The sequence below is a fragment of the Indicator indicator genome, chromosome 24 (genome assembly GCF_027791375.1).
Source record: "Indicator indicator isolate 239-I01 chromosome 24, UM_Iind_1.1, whole genome shotgun sequence".
In the NCBI taxonomy this organism is placed as follows: Eukaryota; Metazoa; Chordata; class Aves; order Piciformes; family Indicatoridae; genus Indicator; species Indicator indicator.
This window is the reverse complement of record NC_072033.1, coordinates 16,790,527-16,810,169: the sequence shown is the minus strand read 5'-3', so window position 1 is coordinate 16,810,169 and position 19,643 is coordinate 16,790,527. Positions and strand designations below refer to the sequence as shown.

The window sequence follows — 19,643 nt, the reverse complement described above, 5'->3', positions numbered from 1 at the left end:
GAGGAGCAAGGAAATCAGGGAGGAGGAGGAATGAGGAAGCCTGGGAAGTATTTGCATTTGGGGATCTCATCTGGACTTAGTGGGGGATGGAAATCAAGAACTATGGCTGCCCTATGGCTGTCCCTTCTAAAGGAGAACCAAGGTAAATCCTTCAAGAGAGAGAGACTGCAGAGATCACACCACACTCATGCTTGCAAGCTGAGCAAGGCTCAGCTGAGGGGCCTGAGGTTATTCAATCTGGAGAAAAGGAGGCTGAGAGGAGACCTTCTGGCTCTCTGAAAGGAGGTTGGAGCCAGGTGGGGATTGGTCTCTTCTCCCAAGGAACAAGGGACAGGATAAGTGGAAAGAGCCTCAAGCTGCACCATGGGAGGTTTAGGTTGACCATGAGGAACAATTTCTTCCCCTTGAGGGTTGTCAAGGTCTGGCCCAGGCTGCCCATGGCAGTGGTGGAGTTCCCATCCCAACTGACATGATCAAGTGAAGCACAGGGGAGCTGTGAGGGTGCTGTGGAAGTGCTGACACAACTTGTTCCCAAAGGCGTGAGTTCCTCTTCCCTCCCTGCTCACTAAATTCAGCCATTCAACAGAGCCTGCTGTGTCTATTAAGGTTTCTGCTGTGGTTTGCATTTGTTCAAAAGCACAAGTGAATTCTAAATACAGCTAAAGGTTTGTGGCTCAAGAGAGGCTTCTCTAAAGAAAACAAGGGAGGTGGGAGTTGGTAAGAAATGGTAAAAATAACCCCTGGTGTCCTCAGCTCTCTACAGCTCCCTGAAAGGAGGCTGCAGTGAGGTGGGGGCTGGACTCTTCTCCTTAGAATCAGGCAATAAAATGAGAGGAAATAGCCTGAAATTGAGCCAGGGGAGGGTTAGGTTGGAGATTAGGAAAAATTTCTTTGCTGCAAGAGTGGTCAGGGATTGGCACAGGCTGCCCAAGGAGGTGGTGGAGTCCCCATCCCTGGAGGTGTTCAAGAAACCTGTGGCCATGATACCTGGGGCCATGGTTTAGTGGCCATGGTGGGGTTGGGTTGCTGGTTGGACTGGATGAGCTTGGAGAGCTTTTCCAACCCAAACAATCCTATGATTCTAGGAAGAGCAATTAGAGACTTGGAGTTTCCCCCAGAACATCCCCCCAGCTGCTCCTGAGCATCAGGAGCTGTCTCACCACAGGAGTGCTTGCCCTGATTGTTTACATTTAGTACAAAAGGGAGATGACAGCAGAAGTTGGAGGGAGGATGGGGGAAGAGCTGCCCACCCAGCCTTCTCCCGAGGTAATTTGAAAACTGCTGATCTGGGTTTTAATCAGCTGCAAATGCAGCACAATTCACATCCAATATCCCTGCCAGCAGGATCCTCAGTAAATTCATAACATCATTGCTTTTATATGATCACGAGCAAATTACTGAATCCTCAGGAGGAAAAGAAGAGGGGGGGGGGGGGGGGGGGAAGGAAGAAAAGGAGTGAGAGAGAAAGAGACAAACCCCAGCACTTAGCATGCAGTGCTTACAGCCCAACCATTACATATTTTATGCTGTTAATTTAACTTTCATTACCTTTTCAGTGTGAAAAAATAAACCAAGGCCTTATTGTGCCAAACCAGCCAGCCTGGATGGTTTTAGTTCCTCTTTTAAATTATTATTATTATTATTTAAAGGAAGCATCAAGCAGCAGTTCCTCACTTGGGCAGCTGTGGATGCTTCCACTTTTACGCCAGAGCTGGGCTGAGGGTTGGGGTGAGCTGTTCAGTCACTTCTGTAGCACATTACTGGCAGGATGGAGAGCAAACCCAACAGGGACTAAATGACTTCCTCCTTGGTGGTGATGTGCACAACTCAGCAAGCTTCCAAGTGGTGCTTGCTGCAGACAGCCAAAGCTCCTTAACATGAGGCTGAGCCAAGCACACCTTGCACTGCACAGGCTGGGGGAAGGTGGTGGCAGGGAAGGGATTGCTTTGCACATCTCAGGGGAGCCTTTGCTCCTCCTGGGTGCATTGAAGGAGGAGAGGTTGCTGCTCATGCTGTGGGACTTTGGGGAGTGTTTTCACATCCTCATGCCACACAGACCCTGACAGCCCACCCTCACAATCCCAAAATCCCAGCATGGTGGGATTGGAAAGGACCTCTGGGGGTCATCCAGTCCAACCCCTGCTCCAGCAGGGCACCCACAGCAGCTTGCCCAGGAGCACAACGGCCAGGGGTGGGTTGGAAGCTCTCCAGAGGAGACTCCACAACCTCTCTGGGCAGCCTGCTGCAGGGCTCTGCACCCTCACACCAAACAAGTTTATCCTCATGAAACCTCCTGGGTTCTACTTTGTCCCTGTTGCCCCTTTCCTGTCCTTGGGCACCACTTAGCAGAATCTGGCCCCAGCCTCTTGTCCCCCACAGGTCCTTTAGCTCTTGCTGAGCATTGCTCAGCTCCCCTCTGGGGCTGCTCTTCTCCAGGCTCTCAGCCCCAGGGCCCTCAGCCTTTGCTCCTCACAGAGATGCTCCAGACTCTTCAGCATCTTTGTAGCCTTCACTGGGCCCTCTCCAGCAGTTCGCTGTCTCTCCTGAACTGGAGAGCCCAGACCTGGACCCAGTACTCCAGCCTCACTCAGCAGTGCCTGCACCGAATCCCAATGGTCCTTCTGCTGAGAGAGCTCATCCTGTGCTCCTGTCCAAACACCAGCTGCACCACAACCCCCCATGGCAGGGGGTTTGACTACAAGATTTTTCCTAATCCAAACCATTCTAGGATTGTAAACCAAAACAGCCATACAAAAGCCTCTTTGTACTGGGAAATAAACTCTTTGCAAAGAAATCACACTGGGGAAGCTGATTGACCCAGCCCTGATGGTCCCAGCCCCAAATGGGGCAGGCAAGGATGAGCAAAGCCACAGCTTCCCACTTCCCAGCAGGGAAAACGTGGAGAAGGCAACTTCCCAGCTGTGAGCCTCCAACTGCTGTTTAAAAACCCAAATCTCAGCAGCCAGCAGTTCCACAACAGCCTTTGCTGTGATCTTTCCTTTGCTGTGGCACCAGGTAGTGGCTGAGCAGTGCAGTCTTGAGCCAAACCAGGCTTTCCCCTCCAGATTCTCAAGTAGGTTGCTTAATTTTTAATAAACTCTACTAGCTCCTGCTAATTACCATAGGGCTCATTTAACTGGGAGGGTTTCCTTCCTGTGGACTGGAGAGGAAGAAGAGAGCAGATGGCTCAAATACCAGCTTTTCCTTAAGGTCTCTCTCCCAGCTGCTGCATCCCAGCTTCCTGCAGCCCCCACAGGGTTGCTTCCTGCCCCAGCTCAGCTTCTGCTCCAGGGCAAAGCCTGGATAGGAGGAGGTGTTCACCTCTGCTCTTCTGCAAGGGCAAGGCCTGCCCCAGGGCTAAAATGAGGAACAGAAGAAGCTTGTGGGGACAGTCTGCTGAGCCAAAGGGGCTTGGCCAGATGCCAGAGCTAATGAAACCCTTAGCATCATCAAATCAAACAATTATTGTGGTTGGAAGAGACTTTAACACCATCAAGTCCAACCCTTAACCCAGCACTGCCAGGTCAACACCAAACCATGGCCCTCAGCACCACATCTCCACAGCTCTGAAACTGCTCCAGGATGGGGACTCCACCACTGCCCTGGGCAGCCTGGGCCAGCCCTTGGCAGCCCTCAAGGGGAAGAAATTTTTCCTCATGTCCAACCTGAACCTTCCCTGGGGCAGCTTGGGCCCATTTCTTCCTGTCCCATTTCTTGTTCCTTGGGAGAAGAGCCCAACCCTCACCTGGTTCCAGCCTCCCTTCAGAGAGTTGTAGAGAGCCAGAAGGTCTCCCCTCGTCCTCCTTTTCTCCAGGCTGAACAACCCCTGAGCTGCTCCTCCCCAGCCCTGTTCTCCAGACCCTTCCCCAGCTTCATTGCCCTTCTCCAGACCTGCTCCAGTCCCTCAATGTATTTCTTGGAGTGAGGGCCCAAACTTGAACCCAGGACTCAAGGTGTTGGCTGAGCAGTGCTGAGCACAGGGGAGAATCCCTGCCCTGCTCCTGCTGGCCACAGCATTGCTTGATCCAGGCCAAGATGCTGGTGGCCTTCTTGGTGATGGTCAGAGCAGTGTGAGCAAGGGAGATATGGGATGGATGCTGCTCCCCCCTGATAACACTGTGTGAGGCAAAGGGGATGGTGCAAAAGGGTCTAGTTGGGAATTTCATCCAGACTTACTTCATCAGCTCTGGGTCTTCTTTATCATCCTTGGTCGGGGTGATCTTGATTCCACTTTTCTTGGCCCGTGGGCAGCCTGACAGACTGTGGTGAGAGAGAGATAAAGTCCTGTCTGATTGGCAGGCTCCCTCCCTGCAGTTGCTATTCCCCTGCTTCAGTCATCTCTGTCTCGAATTTGGCAGAAGGCTTTTTTGATCTCCCTCCTTTTGAGGCTCCACATCATGAGGAGAAGTCAGGAGCAGAAACAAAATTGGAGGGAGATGGACAGTAATTAATGGTGTCGAGATAAGAAGCTGTCTGCTAACAGCCTGCAATGGTTAATGGCAGTGGGGAAACAGAAGGCTCAGATCTCTGCTATTAATGCTCTAAAGTGATAATAGAAGTCATAAATAGGTGGCATTATTAACAGGAACATGGCATCAGCTAAAGTCTGACCCTTTGTCTTTTATTCTCTTGAAGGCAGCTTCTAATCAGATGCTGGAAACATCATAAATAAATAAATAAATAAATAAAGATAAGTCAGATTAAAGAGATGAAAATAGGCTTCAGTTGTCAGTAACATTAATGTTTTATGCAGAACTTTACAACTCTGCCCACTGCTGGGGGGAGGGGGATGGAATGGGGATTGGAAATAGCCACAGAACAACCCCAAACCATAGGAAGAAGGTAGGGAGCAAATACCTGAAGGGGCTCTCACCTTCTGTGTGATGCATAATTTCCTGTGATGTGACCAGAGCCATCACAGCCAGGAGTAGGGCACCTGTGGAGGAAAGACAGGCTGGGATTAGCCCCAGGGCATCAGCAAGGCACTAGATGCTTTGTGCCAGCTCAGTCCAAGGAGACACCTAAGGACTGGTAACACAGAGTCAGGTTTTGCCTTCCTGCCCCTTCCCCCTGGCAAGGATGAGGGCTGGCTGTGGCACCCAGGGTCTCCCCTCAGCCTCCTTCTCTCCAGGCTGAACACCCCCAAGCTCCCTCAGCTGCTCCTCCCCAGACCCTTCCCCAGCTTCATTGCCCTTCTCTGGACCCACTCCAACCTCTCAATGTCTCTCTCATGCTGCAGTGCCCAAAACTGAACCCAGGACTCAAGGTGTGGCCTCCCCATTGCCAAATCCAGGGGGGAGCAATCACCTCTGGGGAGGAACACTGGTGGGAAGAGGCTGTTGGGAGTGTGGGGGGCAGCTGCCCTCCAGTGAAGGGATGCAGGTACCAGCCTCACAGGAGGGGACAGCTCAGGAGATGACAATGAGCCAAAACAAGACCTCCAAGACAGTCTCTGACTTCTGAGGAAGACACAAAGAACCAGCAGGTGCCACCCAGGGCCACTGGGGAAAAGGGGCTCCAGTCCTAGGCTGCCAGAGCAGAGACATGTCCTGGAGCCAGAAGGGTGGCAAGGAGACAAAAAGTCAGGGCCAAGAAAAACACATGGAAAAGGGACACATCAGCAGGGTCACAGTGAAGGTGTGAATTCTCTGACTCATTTAGAAATGAGAGCTTTAGAAGGTCATTGTGACATCTCCTTATTAGATGCTGCTGAAGTCAAAAGCAAAACTCTCTGTTGTTCTACCTTCAGGGTGGGCTTGAAATGATGACAACACTGACATCAGACTTTTTGCCTCTCAGGATGTTTAAATAAGGGAGAAAAGTGATTTGATTTTTATTTTTAATTATCTGGAGAAAAATGATCCCAACAGAGACCTTTTATTGCATGTTCCAGCTTGGAGCTATTGTTTTCTATCAAGGATCTTAACCCCTGGAATGGAATTTATAGTGGAAACACTGCACAGCCTTATCTGAAGCAGTGAAGAGCTGGGACTGCACTATCTCTGATAGCTTCAAATCCTCTTCCCTTCCTCCAATCCCCAGCAGGACAGGGGAAAAAAAAAAAAAAACCAACAAACAGCACCTGGGGAATAGCATGAAATGGCTTTTTTAAAATTAATATTATTTTGTCAGAAGTCATCATAAAATGGTTTGGGTTGGAAAGGACATTATAGACCACCCAGTTCCAACCCCCTGCCATGGGCAGGGACACCTCCCACTAGATCAAGTTGCTCAAAGCCTCTTCCAGCCTGGCCTTGAACACTTCCAGGCTTGGAGCCTCCACAACTTCTCTGGGCAGCCTGTTCCTGCGCCTCACCACCTGGGGAGGAAGGGCCCTGACAGGACCATGCTGTGCCTGGTGGTTTGGTCAAGCAGAGCTCAGCATCTTCTGTTTTTCTTCCTCTTCCTGACCTCTGTTTTTCACTTGGCTCTCAACCCAAAATTCCTTTTTTTTTTTTAACTCATGGGGAAGAGTTTCTTCCTAATGTCTAATCTCCATCCAGCTTCTTGCAGTTTGAGGCCAGCACTCATCCTATCACTCCATGCTTTTATACCAAGTCCTTTTCGAGCTCTCTGGATCCACTGGATCCAGGATGCTGCAAGCTGCTCTAAGCTCTCCTGTTTTCTGCAATCAGATGCCCGAGGGGAGCAGGGATGCTACTCAGCAGGCTCTCAGGGGTGACCCCATTTGGTTTTTCTCTGGCTCCTTGCAGGAACTGGACACTTGTTCCTGAGAGCCTTTCATGCTAACTGCTGCTCACTGGGCTGTTCTTTAAGTTGCTGGAGAAGCATCAGTTCAGCAAAGCTCCCTGGAGAGCTCCTTTCAAACTGTGGATGGTCTATAGTGGATGATTGAGGGCACTTAGCTCTAATCACCAGAGTCCTCTCCATCCACTGGCATCTTCTATTAACATCAACTAAGCCACAGACCTTTTCCACCTCTCAGGATCTTGAGGAGCAGGTGGTTAACAAACGTTTTTTTGCTACCAGCACCCACACTGAAGGTGAGCTGAGGAGCAGTAGGAGCAGTCCTGGATGGACATTGCCCTGTGGGTCACCAAAAGGGGTTTGGGACTTTACCATTCACCTTAATGACCAAATGGGTTCCCACCTAACCTGTCTATTCTTACTATGCCTCCAAACATCATTGACTGCATAGAAGACACAGGACATGTTTGTTTTCATGATGACTCTGTGCACTGTAAAGTCCTCCAAGGGGTATTACTCCCCAGCAGTGATCCCAACTCTTATAGCAGAGGGCTTCCAGCCCTCCCAGCATTGCTGTGGCCTCCTCTGGTCCAGCTCCAACAGGTCCCTGTTTGTGCTGTGCTGAGGACTCCAGAGCTGCCCCAGCAGCAGGGGCGTCTCAGCAGAGCACAGCAGAGGGACAGAATCCCCTCCCTGCCCCTGCTGGTGGGGCTCAGCCCAGGACAGGCTGGGAGCTGGCTTGTCACAGAATCACAGAATGTTAGAGGTTGGAAGTGACCTCCAGAGATCACTCAGTCCAAGCCCCCTGCCCAAGCAGGGTCACCCAGGGCAGGCCACACAGGAACTCATCCAGGCAGGTGTGGAAGTTCTCCAGAGAAGGAGACTCCATAACCTCTCTGGGCAGCCTGCTCCAGGGCTCTGTCGTGCTTATGTTGAGCTTCTCATCAACCAGCACCTCCAAATCCTTCTCCACAGGGCTACTCTCTGTCCCTTCATTCCCAGCCTGGACTGATACCAAGGACCCCAAACCCCAGCTCAGGACCTTGCCCTTGGCCTTGTTGTGGTCCCACTTTTCCAACTCGTCAATGAACATCCATGGAAATGAACAGGAGCTACTGTTGCTGGCACCTGAATGGCCACTAAACTTTAGCACCAAGGCAGCACTCCAGGTTCTCCCAAAGCATTTTCTTTGCTTTCTCCTGTTGGTATTTTCCCAGCTGTGTCTCTACCCCACAACGAAGCTTGTGCCTTCATCTAGACTTTGGATCACTTGAGAGATGGACAAAACAGGTTGAATGAAAAGGGTTATGGCACAAACTGGGAAGGAAGAGCTTGGGAAAAGACACCAAATTAAAAGGAAAATTTATCTACAGTGCCCACAGGACACCTGCCAAGGGTCCAGCTTGTTGCTGATCGCTGCCATCCTCCCCCCTCCCCAAAGGCTCCTTTCCTCTGTGCCAATGCTCCTCCCAGTTGGACTCCATCAGAGCTCCTTGCAGGTAGATTTCCATCATCTCTTTGAAAGGAGAAAGGAAGGGATGGAAAAGCAGAAGCAGAGCAAAAGGAGGAAGGGGAAGAGAGAAAAAAGGGTGGAAAAAAAGAAAACCAAAAGGTGTTCCAAGTTGTGCGAAAACATACTTGAGGTCAGCAGAGTGGGCAGCCATGAGGTTTCTGAGGCTCTTGTCAGCAAGAGGACAACCAGAAAGGCTGAAAGAGAAGAGATGGAATATCTGGATAAGCCAAAAAAAAAAAAAAAGAAAAAAAAAAAGAAAAAAGGAAAAAGAAAAAGAAAAAAGGATCAGGGCATGGGGAGGGAGAGGGGCAACAGAAGGTGGGGAGGAAACAGAACCAAACTACTCAAGTGGACACAAAATAGACTAAAAGAAATCCCAAAAGTCATCTTTGGAGTCTAAAGCATGAAGAAAAGGTCAACCCACCTGCGGTGAGAGGCATAGTTCCCTGTTATGTGTCCACTGCCATCACAGCCTGGGGTTGGGCAACTGGGCCAAGGAAAAGAAGAAGAAGGAGTTTAAGTGCTGGAAAGGAATAGGGTCACCTACTGCCCCAGCCTGGGGTCTGTCTGAAGGGGACTCAGCCTGGACCTGGAACCAGACCCTTTAAACTTCATCCTTATAAGTGTTTGTGTGTTCACACACAAATGAACCAAGTCTTTCCCTTTCCTTTCCCCTTCCTCCCTTTTTCAATTCCAAAAGATCCCAAGGATCCTGAAAAAAAAATATAAAAGCTTGAGAAACCTTGTGGCAAATCATAGACTGGTTTGGGTTGGAAGGGACTTCAAAGGTCCCAACAGGCCCTGCTGAAAGTCTGTCCCCCGAGTTCTGCTCAGCCCACTTAAAGCACTGCACGGCCACCAGAAGGTCTCCTTGGAGCCTGCTCTTCTCCAGGCTGAACAACCCCAGCTCTCAGCCCGGCCTCACAGCAGAGGGGTCTCAGCCCTCACATCATCTTTGTTGCCTCCTCTGGATGTGTTCCAACCCATGTCCTGGGACAGTTTGGCCCAGCAGGTTGAGGCTTGGAGGTTCACCTACTCCCTACTGACTCCCGAGTCCTCTTCCCAACCACAACACTCTCACAAACCCTCTGCAGCACTGCTGTGGTGTTCAGGCAGCAGTGATGGATGGCTGTGTGGTACCCACTCATGTGATGAGAAGGTTAAGGTGAGGAACACCTCCACAGCCACTGCCATCAGTGCCTGGAGATGGCTCAAGAGCTGCACCCAGCCAGTGAGCATCAAACAGGCACAGCAGGTGAGTCTGCTCCTGAGTGAACTCCAACTAATGCATTCCAGCCCTGGTGCCAGAGAGGAAGGAGGATGATAAATGGGGAGAGAAGGCTCAGGGCTGCCCAAGACACTTATTCCATTTCCTTATTCCAAGGCTGTTTCCATTTAGGAAATTCCTCTGCCCTCCTAACACAATTGAGGCTCAGAAGGACTTCAGGGCTCTGCCTCAGAAATTGCTGCTCACATCACTGCAGGGCTGTAAGCCTGGAGGGCTTGGCACAGCTGGGCTTTGCTCATGCAGGGATGGTGCTGCTGCTGCTCTGCCCCCATGGCTGCCCTCCCTGTCTGTCTGCTCCCTCAGCCTCCTGCTTGCATCATCAAATAATGAGCTCTGTTGTATGAGGTCAGCAAAATTATGCCTGCAGACTCTTCCCTGTTTGACATCCAGGAAGGTCAGAAAGCCAAAAGCAGCTGGGATGACTGGGAGAAGAGACCTCCCCATCACAACCTCCAACCTGATCCCAATGTGGCATTAGATCAGAGCAAAGTCCAAGCTGCAGCATTTGGCTCAGACTCCAAACCTTGAGGATCATAGAATCATGGAATTGTTTTGGTTGGAAAAGCCCTTTAAGATCATTGAGTCCAACCATCCTCTAACTCTGCCAAGTCTGTGGCTTTTAAACACCTCCAGGATGGTGATTCAGCCACCTCCATGGCTGGTGTGGGTGCAGAGCAAAACAGAACAGAGCTGGGTCTGTGTTTCCCCCCACCCAAGACCATGAATTCACAGATGGGAGCTGGGTTAGGCTCTCTCTGCAGTAGAAGATGCACCATGAAGCAGTCTTGCTGCAGCCCTAATTCCCATTTTGTTGCCCAGCACTGTCATGGTGATGTGACCTCACTGCCCTGCCTGAAGAAACCACCAAGTCCTATCTTCCAGGTGAGGCACCCTATGATTCAACAGAGATCCCTCAGGTGCTCTTGGCTCCACAGCATCACCCAAAGCTGAGGCTGGGCAGGCTCCAGCACTGTGCCAGAAACACTCTTGCAGGAAACCATCAGGGAAAATGAACCCTGCAAGCAGATTTCCACAGCCCTGTCCATGAATCTTGAGAGCACCAAGCTCCCTAGGAACTTCCCTTCACCTCTGCTGAGTTTCAAGGCCATATGGAAACAGATTTGCCTCAATGATCAGTTGCATGAGGACAGGGCCCCTCGCTGAGCTTTCATTTGAACACTTGGGATGAGGCCAGACCAATTGCAGTAAGAAAGGGAACTTCACCTCTCCTTTTAAAACATATTTGCTATCAAATTTTCTGTCTCCTACCAGTCTGGCTGTACAGCTTGGAGGAAGAGACAAGAAGGCAGGACTCACGTGAGCAGCTCCTTCTTGATGTCCTTGGATAGGAATTTAAGCTTGAAGTTGGTTAAAGTCACTTCCCCTGGGTATTTGCGTTCCTCAAAGCTTTCCTCTGACACTTCTTGCTCATCAGCTTCCGAGGAGGCAAAAGAGTGGGCAGCAGGCTCTGACTGCAAGAGAACAGCCAGGAGAAGTGATGGTAGTGGTGGTCATGGCTGCTGAGCCATGGTGGGAAAGGATCCCAGCTTCTCCCCAGTCAGTGCAGCACTGCCAACACTCCTGAGCCCTCTGTAAGTGCCTCATGGTACCCAAAGCAGAGATCAAACAGTCCATAATTTCCCCTTATAGGAGAAATGTGTGACAGGGGTTCACATCTGGATCTCAGGGTCCTGAAGGGATGAAGATCAGTGCAATCCCTTTACACCCATCCTCAGCAGCACCTCCACATGGGCAGAGAGGTGGTGGCTGCTTCTAGGTCCAAGGTCAGGAGGTAAGAGTTGGGTTCCCCCAACTTGAGCGTCTATGTTAGGGCACACAGAGTCACATCTGCTCACAGTAGGTGTAAATCATCCTGGGGAACACCACCAGGAGCACCACTGGTGGCAGTAAGCTGAAGGAATTTACTCTAAAGCAAGAGCTGGGACAATCACAAGGGGTAGCTTTGTCCTTGGCCAGCCCAGCCCAGCAGATCCAGGAGCATCTTCCTCCTGCTGACTGTCCATAGCTGGTGTCTGGCAGCACTGATGGAGCTCAGAATATTTATTTCCTAGGCTCAAAGGGCAAACTGGAGGTTCTGGGGGGACACAAACCACCCGTGCAAGCAAACATACTCAGGGAATCATAGAATCCTTTGGCTTGGAAGGGACCTCCGAGGTCACCTAGTCCACCCATGGGCAGGGACATCTTCTACCTGAGCAGGTTGCTCAGAGCCCCACACAACATGGCCTTGAATGCCCCCAATGAATGGTGGGCATTCACCACCCCTCTGGGCAACCTGCTCTGGTGTCCCAGCACCCCTCAGGAATCCGCACTCACCTCCTCCGGCTCCTCCTCACGCTGGCGGTTGGGTTTGGTGTAGTCAATGGGCCCGTCCCACTCGTCCTGACGGGAGGTCTGGCTGGACTGGGGGGAGGTCATGGTGCTGCTCGTGGCACTGGTGCTGTTTTGGCGCTGGGACACGTCTGGGGACTTCATGCTGGGACTGCTGCTGCAGCTGCCGCTGCCGCCGGGCAAGGTGCAGTCCCGCTTGCGGTGCTTGTTCATGCTCAAGTCCAGAGTCCCATTCTCATCCACTTCAATGTCCATGGCCTGCAAGGTGGGAAGCATGGCCAACGTGTGTGGGGGCAAGGCCACCCATGTCCTGTCCTCCCCAGAGTCACTTAAGGGACTGAATGCAGAGGGAAGAACTTCCACAAACGCACCAGAGACATGCATGCAGATGCAGACCTGTGCCACCAGGCAAGGCAGCCCTGTGCCACCAGCAGTGTGCCAGCTTGGCTTATGGCTTGAACACAGCCAGCTGCTGCCATTTAAGATGACCTCTGGTGTTTAAGACATCTGCCCAAGGCTGGGGATGCTACATGGCACTTCTGAAAAACATGTCTGCCTCTGAAACACATCTGGAGGTTAGCCTGGATGCAACTGGGGAGTCCCAGACAGCATCAGATGCAGACCACTGAGCAACTGCAATCTGCTCTGAGACTGCTTGGCAATGATGCTTGTCTCAGAGGGGTAAACTTGGCCCACGAAGCATCTCCACAACATACAGAGAGCCAAGGTTAGCTCCTGCAAACTGCATCACCCAAGGCAGGAAGAGAAAGGGTGATGAGTCCCTGGATTTCCTCAAGCATTAAAATGAAATGAAGGGGAGGAAAAGGTATTTCCCCATCCCAAACTCCACATTTTTGCCCCACTGCACTGCATGCTGGTCCCCAGGCATGGTCAGCTCATAGAATCTTAGAACTGTTTGCTTGGAAAAGACCTCCAAGGTCATCCAGTCCAACCAGCAACCCACCACCATGGCCATGAAACCAAGTCCCAGAGTGCCATGGCCACAGGTAGGTGGGGTGGGGTCTCCAGGGCTGGGGACTCCACCACCTCCCTGGGCAGCCTGTGCCAATCCCTGACTACTCTTGCAGCAGAGAAATTTTTCCATATATCCAAACTAAACCTCCCCTGGTGCAACCTGAGGCCATTTCCTCTTGTCCTATCAGCTGTCACTTGTGAGAAGAGACCAGCCCCCACCTGGCTCCAGCCTCCTCTCAGGGAGCTGTAGAGAGCCAGAAGGTCTCCCCTCAGCCTCCTTCTCTCCAGGCTGAACATCCCTCAGCTGCTCCTCCCCAGACCCTTCCCCAGCTTCATTGCCCTTCTCTGGACCCACTCCAGCCTCTCAATGTCTCTCTCATGCTGCAGTGCCCAAAACTGAACCCAGGACTCAAGGTGTGGCCTCCCCATTGCCAAATCCAGGGGGGAGCAATCACCTCTGGGGAGGAACACTGGTGGGAAGAGGCTGTTGGGAGTGTGGGGGGCAGCTGCCCTCCAGTGAAGGGATGCAGGTACCAGCCTCACAGGAGGGGACAGCTCAGGAGATGACAATGAGCCAAAACAAGACCTCCAAGACAGTCTCTGACTTCTGAGGAAGACACAAAGAACCAGCAGGTGCCACCCAGGGCCTTTGTAGCCTTATTGCCCTTCTCTGGACCTGCTCCAGCCCTCACCTTTCCAGGGGCCTCCTGCTGCTTGGTGCTGAGATTCTCTGGCATCTCCCAGCAGCGGGTGGAGAGGTTGAGGATGGCAGTGGCAGCCATGTGCGCGGCCTCGGCGTCATGCGAGTAGTCGAAGCCTGTGGAGGAAGATGAAGTGCTCTTCACATAACTGCTGGAGGGGCTGTGGCTGGGGGAAGAGGCCTTTGGAAAAAGTTTGGCTGGAACAGAAAGAGAAGGAAGAACACAAGGCTGATGTATAACTGGCACGGGCAGTGAAGAGAGGTTAGGTCAGTCTGGCACAGCTCATGAGATAGCAGCTCCAGAGGCAGCCAGCATGGCCTGCGTGACAGAATTCATAACTCTTAGAATTGTTCTGGCTGGGAGAGACTTTCAGGATCATCAAATCCAGCCATTAACCCTTCACTGCCAGGCCACCACTAAACCATAGCCCTCAGCACCACATTTACACAGCTTTGAAACCCTTCTGGGGGTGGGGACTGCACCACTGCCCTGGACCAGGTCTTGACAACCCTTCTGGGGAAGAAACTTTCATAGAATCACAGGATCATTAAGGCTGGAAAAGTCCTCTAAGATCATCAAGTTCAACCATCAATTCAGTACTTCCATGCCCACTAAACCATAATGTTCTGTCTGCCAGGAGCAAGGCAGCAAGACAACCTTGGTGGATGCTACAAGAGCAGCATGAGGGATGGATGATGTAGAGCTGCTGGAGAGCGTCCAGAGAAGGCCACAGAGGAGATTAGAAGGCTGGAGCACCTCTCAGATGAGAACAGGCTGAGAGAGTTGGGGCTGGAGAAGAGAAGGCTCTGGGGAGACCTTAGAACAGCCTTGCAGTACCTGAAGGGGCTCCAGGAGAGCTGGGGAGGGACTTTTCATAAGGACCTGTGGTGATAGGGCGAAGGGCAGAGGATGAGGCTCTGAGCAACCTGAGCTAGGGGGAGGTGTCCTTGCCTGTGGCAGGGGGGTTGGAACTGGATGATCTTTAAGGTCCCTTCCACCATTCTCTGATTTCATTATTCCCAGCACAGAGTGATGATAGAAGGCTCTGTGAAATGCTGATCTTCCCAAGGACTTTGTTCCTCCTCCTGGCATGTGTGGATAATGCATATTGACATTAATGGGAGCTGTGCATACACATGCAGGGGGATGTAAATCCCCCTGGATGAAGATCTCCTTAAAATAAGTTCCCAGTGAAAGGAACAGATTTTCCTGCTCCTATTGGCAATCATATTCATCTTGTCTCTTTGATTAACTCCTTGGAGCTTTGCCCAACTGATTCTCCTGGTGCCCAGCTCCTTGTTTCCCAGCCTGCTTTAATCTGTGTCTTTGCAGTGGGGTGAGGGTCTTTGCCAGCCCAACCTGACACCATCCAGTGTGGTGAGATGCCAATTGCAATTTCACACCCTGGGCTCAGGGATGCTTTTCCATCTCAGAAGTATTTCTCCCCCTAATAGACTTGCAATCAGCAAATTAGGCAAAGTGATGAGAAAGAATGGAAAGGATTATCCAAGTGGGTTTGCTGGAATTATTTTTGTCAGTACAATTACCCTGAAAATTCTTTGCTAATATTGCAAACAACACAATCTATTCAGGGGGAGAATCACTTGTGCTGGGAAACAAATTGCTTTTCCATCAGCCCTAACCTGGGATGACAGTGGCAGTTGTGCTCTCTGGCCTCCCTCCAATTTCATTGCCTGATCCTTTGCAGATTTAGTGCTGTAATAAAGGCTGCTCCCATTGTAGTGCAACCACCAGGATGCTTTCAAGTACCAGCATTTTATTTATTTATTTATTTATTTATTTGCTCGAGAGCAGCTGCCTCAGGATTAAGCAGGATTGTGGCAGTGGGATTAGCCCAACAGAAAAACCCTCTGGAGGCTGCTGACTTCTGCAAACTGGGCTCCTAAATCTTTATCTTTTTTTTTTTCCCCTTTCACAAAAAGATATCTTCAGGTGCAAGGTTGGTGTCAGAGGCAGGAAGAGGTTTGACATCATTTTCCATCAAGCTGTCCTCATTCAGTTTAGAATCACAGAATATTAGGGGCTGGAAGTGACCTCTGAAGAACATTGAGTTCAACCTCCCTGCCAGAGCAGGATCACCTAGGGCAGGGCACACAGAAATGCATCCAGATTGGTATTGAAAGTCTCCAGAGAAGGAGACTCCACAACATCTCTGGGCAGCCTGCTCAAAGGCTCTGCCACTCTTAGAGGAAATAAGTTGTTCCTCATGTTGATGTGGAAGTTCCTGGGTTCCAGTTTGCATCCCTTGCCCCTTGTCCTATCACAGGGCACCACTGAAAAGAGCCTGGCCCCTTCCTCTTGACACCCACCCTGCAGACATTGTTAAACATTAATGAGATCTTCCCTTCTCCAGCCTAAACAACCCCAGGTCCCTCAGCTTCTCTCCTGTCCCTGCGAGTCCAGCCCTGAGGGTTTATTTACCCTTTTCATTTAGGGGCCTCTCCCTTTTCAATGGTGTCCAGTGGTAGGATGAGGAGAAGCAGACCGAAACTGGAGCACAGGAGGTTCCACCTCAACGTGAGGAAAAACTTTCCTGTAAGGGTGCTGGAGCTCTGGCACAGACTGCCCAGAGAAGTTGTGGAGTCTCCTTCTCTGGAGACTTTCAAACCCCACCTGGATGTGCTCCTGTGTGACCTGTCTTGGCAGGGAGTTTGGACTGGATGACCCCTTCCAACCCCTACCATTCTATGATTCATTTTCATCCATCTCCAGTCCAACAAGGACCAGGACAAGGTCCTTATTACAGATCAGGGGTGGATGGCTATGACAGGAAAGAGCTGGGAAGTAGAGGGTTGGTGATGAATGGGTAGCAGAGCTGGAGAGCAGAGCACAGCAGAGAAGATAAATGGGTGAACTGGGTCATAGAGAAGATGGAAGAGAAGCAAACTGTAATCCATTTAGCTTAGATGAGGAAAGACAGATCAATAGCTATGAACTGCAAAGCAACAGGGACCTGCTGAGGACGGCTGTGTAGCTTATCCCACCTAAAGACATCACTCAGATTAATGTTCCCACCACTCAGTGCAATTCATCCCAAAGCCAAAACCTAAGTGACTCTCCACCAAGCAAATCTTTACTGGCAGCCACAAGCTCCTCTCTCCACCACAGACATCCCACAGGACCCATCTCAACTTCCCCCATCCCCACTACTCCCCATGCTTCACAGCAGCAGTGGGGGAGGATCAGCCCCAGGATTCTCCCATCATCCCAAAGCCACCATCCTGAGAGCCTCACCACATGGTGAGAAAAGCAGAAAATGCAGAACCCAGCCCAGCCCTGCTCCCAACTTACATTTAAAGGCTTTAGGTGAGGTTTCGCTAGTCTGAATCTTTGGGGCAAGCATGCGTTTGCCAAAAACCTGAGCATCAAAACTTGCATAATCGAAGGTGACCTTGGAGTACTTCTCCAGCTCCTTGGCCAGGTTGGCCCGGGGCGTTGCTGGCACCATGTTGGGCCGGTAGCTTCCATACTGAGGGATCTCCAGTTGCTTTACAAAGCACATGGGCCTGAGGATGAAACAAGGAGCAAGAGTGATTTCTCCTTTCCTTAATGAGGTGGCTGTCGGGAGAGGACCAAAGGTGTAGCAGCACCTTGTCTCTGAGGGCTACAGGGGAAGCAGAGGCAGACCTTTTTCTCTCCCTACGCATCTGGTTGGGGGCTTTTAGATTTCCTTTTTATTTTTTTCTCCCTTTTTTCCCTCTATTTTGATTTCTTCTTCTCTTTTTAACCAAAAGGCTGAGCTGTTGTAGTCATCCCAATCTACAGCCTTGCAGGCTGCTGTGCCGTGGCAGCGTTTTCCAACAGCAGCAGAACTTGGGACCCATGACACAGGATGGTCCACAAAGGCATGAGGGCCCCACCACAGCTCCATTGCCAAGGCACCAGAGCCTCTCCCCTGCCCTCAGAGCCCTCTTCCAGTTCCCTTTCTGCTGGGCTGCCTATCATGAATCAATTTGTCTTGCATATAAATGGTGTATCAATGGCCTATTGTCATTCTCCTTCCCATGACCTCTTCCCACCTCCAGCAAGTCCTCAGAGCAGGAGCTCCATGGAGCACAGAGCATGCTCAAGATGAGCTCAAAGCACTCCAGTGCAAATAAATAAGTCATCACCCTAAATGGCCTTTTCAAAGCATGGGGCTCTGGTGCACTGGGGTGCTTCGAGTCTTGAGGAGCAAATAAATACTTGAATCAGACCTCAACACCTTGCTGGGGGTGCTCAGGGCATGCAGTGTGGGTTTTATCTTGTTGCAAAATAACTACAAACAGGCTGCAGCCCGTCTGCAGCTTCATGAATCACATCAGCGATGGAAGCCACCATCTCTCTGGGCCATCCTTACCCTGAGACAAGCCCTTTCTCCTGGGCTGACGGAGATGGGTGAAATACCCAAAGAAATGGGATTTGATTAGGAAGGAGTGGGGGCTTTCTCTCCTCTGAACTATACATGATGAAGGAAGAAAAGCAGCTGGACTTGAGGGAAGCTGCCAGAGCATGATTTATGGCAGCCTGAATCTCCTCCTCCCCCTCCCTGAGCCCACCCCACTTATAATGCTAATATAATAGCCATCATTCTCTGGCAGTTTGCATGGCAGAGCCAGAGGCACAAATGTCTTCTGCTGCACTGCTGAAAGCCTTTGGCCTGTAGCCTCAGCATTAATTGATGCTACAGAAGCAATTCATTGTCCTCAGTGCCCTCCCTAGGATCATCAATTAAATACTTCCCCACCTTGGCAAGACCTATGATCGTAACAAGGGGAGTCAGCAGTATTAGGATGCAGCTGGAGGGAGCTGTGATGGATGCTCTGGAGAGTGTGGGATCACAGGGAGGGCTGGGGCAGTGTGGCTTGGGGTGCTGGGTCTCACCCTCCCATTTTACCTGAGTATTCGGTCGGAATTGGAGCTGCTCTTTGAAGGATCACCAGACTGGGTTTGTTGCTTTTCATGTGATTTGGCTAATTTTTCAGCAGCAGCAATGGGGCACCCAGATAAACTGTGGGAGAAGGAGAAAAGAAAAGGAGAAAAAAAGAATAAGAGAGAAGGAAACTAAGTGTGAGGGAGGAGCATGAAGATCTTCATTTCAGGAATGAGCAAGGACATCTTCATTTCAGATTGCTCTGGGCCCATGGAAAAAAAGCATTTCCATTTGAAGGTGGTTTTATCATCACCCTCCTGGGTTACTTTTAGTCTTGGCAAGCAGCAAAGCAGCCAAATATCAAGTGCTAAATCTCTCCAGGCTGAGCTCCAGACCATCCCCACTGCCCAGAGGTGGATCAAGGAGGCAGCACCCTCCAAGGGCAGGAGGGGACAGGTCTGTTTCTTGAAGTGGTTTTAACACTTAAATGGCATTTTTGATTTGGATTTATTGGGATCTTTTGCAGGGGCTGTTTGAAGGGGTCTTCTGAGGGGCACTTGTAGGGAAACATTTGCATGTCTGATGTGCAGGGCTGTCAGTATGGCTTTTGCTCACACATATCCGACCTGTGAGCCTGGCTCTGCTTCTTTGGGACATATTGGCTCTTATGGTGATCACAGAATCACAGAATTTTTTCCACTGGAAAAGACCTCTGAGATCATCCAGTCCAATCAGCAACCTAAGGCCACCATGGCCATTATACCATGTCCCAAACTGCCATGGGCACACATTTCTTGAACACCTCCAGGGATGGTGACTCTTATCACCTCCCTAGGCAGCCTGTGCAGTGCCTGAGAACCCTTTCTGGGAAGGCATTTTTCCTAGTATCCAACCTGAAACTTCCTTGGCACACTTGAGGCCTTTTCCTCTTGTTCTGTCATTTGTTGCATGTGAAAAGAGACCAATCCCCACCTTACTCCAGCCTCCACTGAGCAAGTTGTAGAGGGAGATGAGGTCCCCCGCTCAGCCTCCTCTTCTAAAGACTGAACAATCCCAGTTCCCCATCTTGCTTTCTCACCTTATCCCTTGTCTTAGGGTCCACCCCTGCTTCACCTATCTTAGTTCATACAGTCAAAGAATCATAGAATGATTTGGGTTGGAAGGAACCTTAAATCTCATCCAGTTCCAACCCCCTGCCACAGGCAGGGACACTTCCCACCATCCCGGGTTGCT

At 50.8% G+C, this 19,643-nt stretch overlaps 1 protein-coding gene across 1 annotated transcript in view; it reads right to left on the bottom strand.

Moving 5' to 3' along the window:
• The window catches only part of MYT1 (myelin transcription factor 1), a 44,727-nt gene that overhangs the window by 5,352 nt on the left and 19,732 nt on the right, over window positions 1-19,643 (bottom strand). The window contains exons 8-16 of the mRNA XM_054391909.1: window positions 18,435-18,548; window positions 16,850-17,064; window positions 13,529-13,653; window positions 11,847-12,119; window positions 10,827-10,981; window positions 8,646-8,708; window positions 8,347-8,415; window positions 4,874-4,936; window positions 4,177-4,260 (exon numbers count right to left, since the gene is read on the bottom strand). Of these exons, the coding sequence (XP_054247884.1) occupies window positions 4,177-4,260; window positions 4,874-4,936; window positions 8,347-8,415; window positions 8,646-8,708; window positions 10,827-10,981; window positions 11,847-12,119; window positions 13,529-13,653; window positions 16,850-17,064; window positions 18,435-18,548 (1,161 nt within the window). The remainder of the gene's footprint in view (window positions 1-4,176; window positions 4,261-4,873; window positions 4,937-8,346; window positions 8,416-8,645; window positions 8,709-10,826; window positions 10,982-11,846; window positions 12,120-13,528; window positions 13,654-16,849; window positions 17,065-18,434; window positions 18,549-19,643) is intronic.